General features: G+C 42.8%; 2 protein-coding genes across 2 annotated transcripts; one reads left to right on the top strand and one right to left on the bottom strand.

Annotated features, from left to right (window-relative positions):
* Window positions 1-22: 22 nt before the first annotated feature.
* Window positions 23-1,048, top strand: LOC146963767 (dnaJ homolog subfamily C member 30, mitochondrial-like). The gene has a single exon (XM_085767807.1). It carries the CDS (start codon window positions 37-39, stop codon window positions 1,045-1,047), a length of 1,011 nt encoding a protein of 336 aa, XP_085623933.1. The 5' UTR covers window positions 23-36; the 3' UTR covers window position 1,048.
* A 1,136-nt stretch (window positions 1,049-2,184) lies between these two features.
* Window positions 2,185-8,162, bottom strand: LOC146963766 (cleavage and polyadenylation specificity factor subunit 3-like). The gene is made up of 18 exons (XM_085766896.1): window positions 7,957-8,162; window positions 7,766-7,829; window positions 7,233-7,330; window positions 6,976-7,104; window positions 6,714-6,891; window positions 6,541-6,630; window positions 6,298-6,448; window positions 5,527-5,702; window positions 5,275-5,433; window positions 4,990-5,136; window positions 4,736-4,888; window positions 4,448-4,556; window positions 4,044-4,142; window positions 3,794-3,888; window positions 3,561-3,648; window positions 3,276-3,342; window positions 3,035-3,131; window positions 2,185-2,920 (listed from the first exon to the last, which is right to left on the bottom strand). The coding sequence occupies exons 1-18, from the start codon at window positions 8,025-8,027 to the stop codon at window positions 2,819-2,821; spliced, it is 2,073 nt and encodes a 690-aa protein (XP_085623022.1). The 5' UTR covers window positions 8,028-8,162; the 3' UTR covers window positions 2,185-2,818.
* Window positions 8,163-8,353: the final 191 nt, after the last annotated feature.

The following is an 8,353-nucleotide window of genomic DNA, read 5'->3' as shown; positions in this document are numbered from 1 at the left end:
TACACGGAAACGGTGTCTTCTTCGCACCTTGTAAACATGGCGGAGGTCAGGCAGCGTTTTCGGAAAGGAGCGTACGACTTTGTGAACAAAATATACAACCGCCACGTCCTGGAAAGACCAAAGAAGCGATGTAAAGGTGCAGCACACGCGTCGTCGCTGTCTGCCGGGTTTCTGTCGAGTGACATTAAAAACTGTGAACTTTACGGAGCCGAAAGCACCGCGGACAAAGTGACCGACGGGGCTGCACGGCGCAGTTACACAACTCAAACACCGGTGTCCGACGCTCACAGCGACATTTGGAGAGAGGGAAATGTCTCTTATTATTCATATAATCGTGGACTTAAAGGGTATAACATCCAGGTTGGAGTTGTAGAGAGAAATCGTCGGAGTAACGCCAACTTTCGGAGGACTTTCTGCACCTCCAGCCCTCACAGTCGGTGTTTATGTTGGGGTCACGGACAGTTTGTGTTTATTAGGGATTACACTGGAAACGGGGCTCGGTCTGAACCCCTGTACAAAACCAAAACGGGCTATTACGACATCCTGGAGGTGCTGCCCAACGCCACTCAAGCCCAGATCAAAACAGCCTACTACAAGCAGTCCTTCGTCTACCACCCGGACAGAAACGCCGGCAGCGAGGCCGCCACCGTCCGCTTCTCCGAGATCAGCGAGGCCTACACGGTGCTGGGGAACAAGGCGCTGCGGAAGAAGTACGACCGGGGGCTGCTGAGCCAGTCCGACCTGCTGGCCACGGTCAGACCCTCCTCCAAGGCCGGTGGGGGCTCCGCCAGACAGCAGCCCGAGACCCGGCGGCCTGCGGTGGGCGCAGACATCAAGGGGGGCGTGTTTGATTTCGACAAGTTTCTCAAGTCGCACTACAACGAGCAGCTGCAGAGACAGAGAGAGATCCGGGTCAGGAAGGAGGAGATGATGAAGCAGAAGGAGCAGGCGATGTCCGAGAGGAAGCTGGGCAGGTACACGGAGATAGGCGTCGCGCTGCTGCTGGCGATGGCGGTGGGGGTCGTGATGAGCTTGAAACGGGGCTGAAGAGTGGAGAAATGTTGTCTTAGAGAGAGAGAGAGAGGAATGAAAATGCATTTTACTGTGGGACCCCTTATTTATCACCACCTTTCACACAACAAGGGGCAAAGTTGTTCATGTGACCTGTGTTTTAAACTCACTCACTGTCACCTCCCTGTGGAAACACACGTGAAATCACCACCATCATCACAGTTGCAGCTCTTTTCCTGTAGATGTCCACCTGCAAGCTGCCAGCTGAACTATGGATCAATAATATGGATGAGCTTTTGTAACATTTGCTGCTCAGAACAGAAGATGAGTTGGCATCTAGATTGATTATCATTGTAGATTTTCAAAAACAAATGTGAAAAAGGTGTCTTGAGATACTAAGTTAATGTTGTTTTGGACAATTGGCTAAACAAAGTGAAATCAGATTATATTATATATTTTTCAGAACAAGCGATCAATCATCACTGATAATAATCTTTAATTGTAGAAAATAAAAACAAGCAGGATGGCACCACAGGACAAGTAGATGACTTCTCACTGTGTGTGAAAATACAGTATTCATTAGTTTTTTCTGTAAAAGAGTTAAATGTGGAGAAATCAGAATGTCATTTTATTTTTTTATGGCTGTTCGATCACAGTCAGCGTGATAACCCAGCAGTGATCCCCACTGTGCCAAGTATGTTGTCAACATGATATATGTTGATAGAGGAAGATTGGTTTTATGACCTGGTACTGGTGTGGTTCAGCTTCTTTCACTTTAATTCATCTGTTTTTCAGGTGTCTTTATTTCTAATGGTGGTGCAAGTTTTGATTTGGATTTGTTGCTATTTATATTTATGGCAATGTGAGGGATATCGGATCAGAGAGCCTGTTAAACAGGGGCATTCAGGAACTGTAACTTTATGCAGATAGATAAGTTAAATAATGTGCCTTGGATGATATTTATTGTAAAAGCCCGGTGGTTATATTGTCCAGATATTTAACAAATAAATGACTCCTGAGCCGTGCCTGTCAGGGCACAGTGACACTAAATCTGCCTGAGTCTTTTGTTTGTGTTATTTTATTGATATGTATGTACCAAACTCTATCAGGCATTAAGACTAACACTGATTTAAACTGATTTTTGAAAGAAGACACAAGAGACGACAACCCAACTGAGTCAACACACATTTTTATAAAAGCTTTTTGTTCAACATACAATAAACAGATGTAGTGCATTTGGAAATTCACAGTTCACACATTATAAGTTAGTCGTTTCAGTGCACATTAGTAACAAGCTAGAACAAACCTACAGTGCATTTACACTTAAATACAGCAAACTTAGTAAATATATTAAAATTGAAAGTGCTCAACACAAAACAACACTAAAATCTTTTTTCTTTTTTAAAAACATCTACCTACCCACATACAGCAGCTTATTTGTTTACTTCACTTGGTAGCTTATTTTCACCGGCGAGGACTCAAGGACGTTTCTGTAAGTAGTAAAGGCCAGAGCCATCAATCGCTCTGGTAAAGGCCAATCTACTATTTTCAGACTGGTGTGTGATTGGCTCCCGAGGCCTTTGATCAAACCAAATCTGGTCGAGCAAGTTAGTGACTGACTCGTCATTTTTTTGTGCTAATACAAGAATGAGCTTAAGTTTTGTTTCATGTTGTAGTGGAGAAACATGGACGTCAGAGTAATCTATCAGATAGACAAGTCATTCATCCTGAGCAGCACATGTTATTTGTAGAGTTGGGTTCGTTAGAAAAGCTGCTTCTCATTATGTCTGCAGACCTGACTCTGTTCTCAGATGACGGGGTTGAGGGCGTCATAGAGACGCTGCACGGCCAGCTCCACCATCTCTCTCAGGGAGTCGTCCTCCGTGGTCTCGTCCTCGTAGCACACCGACTGTGGACGGAAGAGAAAGTCAGTGAGAAAGAAAAGTATGTAGAAAAGAAACAGTGACACTGCACTGAAGCCATTATTCTGAGTGTGAGTGTGTCAGGATGAAACTATCTTTACCCTCGTTTCCAAACAAATGTGAACCGTCTTCCCATCGACTGTCACAGTGATATTTTTACCGTCACTGAAATCCACACACTCCACTCCAAACATGTCCCTGAAGACAGAGAGCAGATAAATAGAAACGTTGAAAAATAACTGTATATGTGAGGAATTTAATAAGAATAAGATTAACAATGTGCAGTTTTGCTATTTACACAATATTATAAACAAGTTGGTATAGATGTATTGTAGCACTCACTGCAGCATGACCTCTAGTCGGGTATGGAAGACGTCCATGTCCATAATGGAACTCTGAGTCTCCATGACTGTTAATAAACACATCACTGAATACATTAGACCAATCTATTAACTATTATCTATTATTAATAGATAATAGTTTAAAATGATCTATTAACCAGATACAAAGCATTAGACTTTTTTGGGTGACAGTAAAGCAGGAAATGGATTTGCACAATTCTTGCAACAACAACAAAAAAATCAACACTAAGATCACGGATAGATGTCCGTATTTGGACAAACGGACCTTTCTGAGCCTTTGGGTTGGACTGGACCTCCAGCACCACAGTGGTGACGGCATCAGCGTACATGTCATTCAGAGGGTTAGCGATCCACTGAAACAGGAGAAGAGGTTGTTTGAGTTGATCCAGGCATTTATAGACAGCAGAAGTTCACCTCTTGGATTCATAATATTTTGTTAAAATCAATTTGGTCTGGACTGAACAGAGACTTAGCAGCTGAAGTGTTCAGACCGCTCACCTCCAGCAGCACCATGCCGACCTCGTGGATCAGAATGATGTTTTTAAAGAGTTTCAACGTGTTTTTCTCAGTTCCATCCAGCTCCTCCACATCACCTGAGACAAAACAAAAACATGGGATATACTGTAGGTACTCAAATTTAGGAGCACAGAGAGAACATTTCCAAAAAAAAGGTTTCCATATAATAATGAATGATCCATTATTAAAGTGACAAGTCACTGTGCATGTGCACTAATGGGGTCGGACTTACCAGTGAGGTTCCTCAGATGGCAGACGAGCAGTGAGTACGGTCCAGTGAAGGGGATGGCCTGGGTCTGTTTCACCGTGCTCATCGACAGCTCTGTGTACGCTGCAAAACAGACACATCAGATCGCTGCAGCCCAAAGCATTAGACACAACTGAATACAGAGACTGTGGTGCTCTGGAAAGCCCTGGTGGTAACACAACAAATTTGTCATAGATCCAGACCAGTACCTCTGTAGCTGACTTCAATGTTTGTATGTTTTGTGGTTTTTGTTAATTAATGTTTACTACTACATCTGTTTGGTTTTTATTTCCAGAGAGTGTCCTTGAGCTGAATATACAGACACTAACAATGTTCAGGTGATCCTGAACCTCAGGTTGGAGAAACTCTGAGAAATGAAAGTCACTTACTGGATAAGTCAGAGGGATTGAGGATGTGGTAGTTGAAGTTCTTTTTCACCAGTATGCCCGATACCCTTTGACCCTGAGCACACTTCTTATCAGCCAGAGAGCCCATCACCTGAGAGAGGGGGGGAAAGTTAAGTTAAGTACAAATATCTCTGTGAGTTAAAACCAGCAGTGCATGTAAAAACCACAGCTTAAGCCAGAAGCAGAACATCGTGGCTACAAGCCATTAGAAGCTCGTTAAAAATCTTGATAGAGGCGAATAACAACAGAGAAACAAGGCAGTTTGTTGACCTTAGCCAGTTTCTCTCCTCTGAAGTTGAGGGTGACGGCTTCTGTGTTACGAGGGTTGTGGACCTCGATGTGAACCTGGTCGTTATCCTCATACTCCCTGATCAGTGCAGCCTTCAGACGGGCCATCTCATTCTGCTCCCCGTGGACCAGGATCTATGTAGAAAGTCAAGTAAGTCAGGTTACAGTCAAGAAAAGCTTAAAGCATTTGTATTTACAGATGGGAAAAAAAACAATTATTTTTTTCCCTCTCCTACCACGTGTGGTGGTTTGAGCGCCCTGATGAACTCGCTGGTCTGCTGGTAGTCTGTGTGGGCGGAGAAGGAGATGTAGTCCACCGACATCTTCAGCTGCAGCTTCTGTCCTGACATGGTGGTGATCTCCTCCGGCTCAGACATGATGTGCTGCAGGGAGCGCCCCATAACATGACAAGCTTATAGATGACCAAGAAACTGATTATGTAAATGACCGCACTTTTATTTTAAGAAACTAGATGAATGTGGCTTTAATTATTAACCCACTCTACTGCACTGTGCTCTGACCTTGGCCAGTGTGCCCTCCACACAGTATCCTGCGATGATGACTCCGTTCCTCTTATCGGTGCACCAGCTTTCAAAGAGCTCTCTGGAGAGTCCGCTCTGCATCATACCTGGAGATGCCATCACCACACTGGGACCAATGTCATCAAAATGGTCCATGCTCTGGAAATAACACAGTAATAATAGTTCATCAGTGGTGGTCAGACCCTAGACATGAGAAACAGTTTGGGCATCTGTATCGGTGGAGCTTTCTACCTTGAGGTTGCTGATGTGCTTGAAGACAAACGGGTTGTTGATGTTTATGGCCTTGCGAATCTTGTCGTTCATTGCATTGACGTAAGTCTGGTACACAGCCATGCACTTCTTGGCCAGGGAAGAAGCGTAGTAGATGGGGATGTCGTGGAGCTCTGGGTGGTTCTGCCAATACTCATCTACAGGGGAACATGAAATCAAAACCTCACAGACTCGCTGTGTCTTGCAAATAATGGAATAAAGATCCAAAAAAACAAAACTTACTGGAATTACTGCCTTGTTTACATCCACATATGTCCAGACTTATAATATATGTAGTGAAGATTTTGGAAGTAAAACTAAGTTTTTGGATTGAATTTATTGAATTAAATTACTCAGAGTGAAATTAAATTAGCTTTAGACAAATGCATGAATTTTAATAAAAAATATGCTGAATTAGATAAACTGATTTAAAGCAATTTAAATGTACATTATATAACAAAAAAGAAAACACAAATGAATAAATTTGCTCAAATACAGTGTAAAAAGGAAAGGGACTGATGGATGGATGTACATATGGACAGACAACCAGGAAATGAAACGCCTCTGGCAATGGATGTTGCCAGCTGGAAGACATAATATGAGAAATACAATGAGCTTCACGACTCGGATGAAGATGTGGGAGTAGATCTAGTAAAAAATGACAGAATCGAGACCATCAGTATTGCTGGATCTTGGTGAAATGAGCTATTTATAGACCAAATCCAGAGCAGGGAGTAACGCATGACTACTCACCGAGGATGAGCAGCAGTTCCTGGGCCCGTCCTAAGGCGAACACAGGGATTAAACAGCGACCTTCTCTGTTGACGATGTCATGGACCGTGTTGCAGAACCGAGCTTCACGTTCCTCCCTCTTTTCGTGGATGTGGGTGCCGTAAGTTGACTCCTTCAGAAATAAAAGCAGCGTTTATCATGTGTTTGATAATCTGAAGTGAGCAATAATAATACAAATGTAAACATGAGGAGTTGAATGCATACTATGATCAGGATGTCAGGTTTGACACTGGGGATCTCAGCTGCCATCAGATGCCTGTCTTCTTGTCGGGAGAAGTCTCCTGTGTACAGCAGCTTAAGAGGGCAAAACATTACATCTAAGCAACCGGTTTCTATAAAGAAAGAGAAAATAAAACAAACTGGGATGAGGTTGTTACCTTGACTCCAGCTATTTCGATCATGAACATGGCGGCTCCCAGCACGTGACCAGCGTGGTAACACCAGAACTTGATTCCAGCCACCTCTTTGACCTCGTGGAAGTTGATGGTCTCAATCTTATCCATGCTCTCCTCCAGGTCTGTCTCAGTGTACAGCATGTCGTCTGCAGAAATGTTGCTGCAGCATATAAAAATAACTTGATTATATTACCGCTCAGCAGGGTAGAGTGTTTCCTGATGAGACGGGCGCTTCTGGTCCTACCTGACTTTGACATAGTCTGACAGCAGCCAGCGGTAGATGGCCTTGGTGGCGTGGGTCATAAAAGTCCTGCCTTTAAAACTGGTCTTCTGGAGGAACCAGGGCAGAGCGCCACAGTGATCCAGGTGGAAACTAATGAGAAGATTAATAAACATCAAATGGCTCTTGAATATCATCAAAATAACTTCATGTCAGTACAACATCTGCAATTTATTAAAACTAGTCAGTGCAGCACATGGAGGAGAGCAGGCAGGACTCACTGGCTGATGAGCAGCAGGTCGATCTCAGCTGGGTCGATCAAGTCTATGTAAGGGAGAGCATCCATGCCCTCCAAGCCAGGGTGGATGCCACAGTCCAGCTGTGAAAACAGTACACAAACGTTAATCCAATCATCTGACCCAAGAAAATGTCAGCGCAGCTTTCCAGACCGTTCTGCATACATGCATGTGTGTAAAAACTGGAATAAAACTGCTCAGACATATCAAACAAAAGCCAACATTTTACTCCCTGCACACAGTAAGAAATAAAAATCTGCTTTTCTCCCAGAAACAGGACACAACTTTATAGCTACTGTTAACTATCTAACAGTTACCAGTTGATCAATAATGAATTCATGTGTCAGCTTTTTGTCCCAAATATTTGTGTAGTCTATGAAACTAAAATCCATAAATATTCAGTTGACAATTATATTTTAGAATAACGATTTACTGATTAAAATTATTATCTAATTTTATTAATAATCTACTCAGGTCTTGAGATAACACTTTATCACAGAGTGAAGATGAAAATTTACCATAATTTTCCTCCCTTTGAACTCCAGGATAATACATGACCTTCCAACTTCTTGACCAGCACCTCTGTACATGAGAAAACGAATGTATTACTGTCTGGTATTTTTTTTTATTTTAGTTTCATACAGAAACAGCCACTCAATAATATGCATTATATAGCTAATTAATTAAAAAACTAAATAAATGAACTCACAGCGGACGGATCAGTAGCTGGTCGCTCTCCTCGGCGGGAACAATCACCTCTACTTTACGTTTTGTCGCCATGTGTTTTTTTTTTTTTCCCCCTTAAATTTAGCAGGTTAATTTGACAAATATAATAAAACTAAATCCTGTCATAGCTGCACTGTACTGTACTCGGTTGAATGAATGAGAGCGGAGACAGCACACTTCCGGTGGTGTGCCAAAACACCGCCGACGTGCATCAAGAGTGTCGACAAAGGTTCCGCCTGTTTTTGCTCAAGCGGAACGAATTCATATAAATAAAAAACCTTTAATGTTAAGGGGTATATAGATGTCGTAACTAAATATAAGACAGTTTATTATCGCTCTCTCGACAACATATATCACCCATGTGTTATTCGGCTCGGCAT

This window comes from Trachurus japonicus, chromosome 22 (genome assembly GCF_045865225.1).
Source record: "Trachurus japonicus isolate A0001 chromosome 22, Traja_1.0".
Lineage (NCBI taxonomy): Eukaryota > Metazoa > Chordata > Actinopteri > Carangiformes > Carangidae > Trachurus > Trachurus japonicus.
This window is presented reverse-complemented; position numbering and strand designations above follow the sequence as displayed.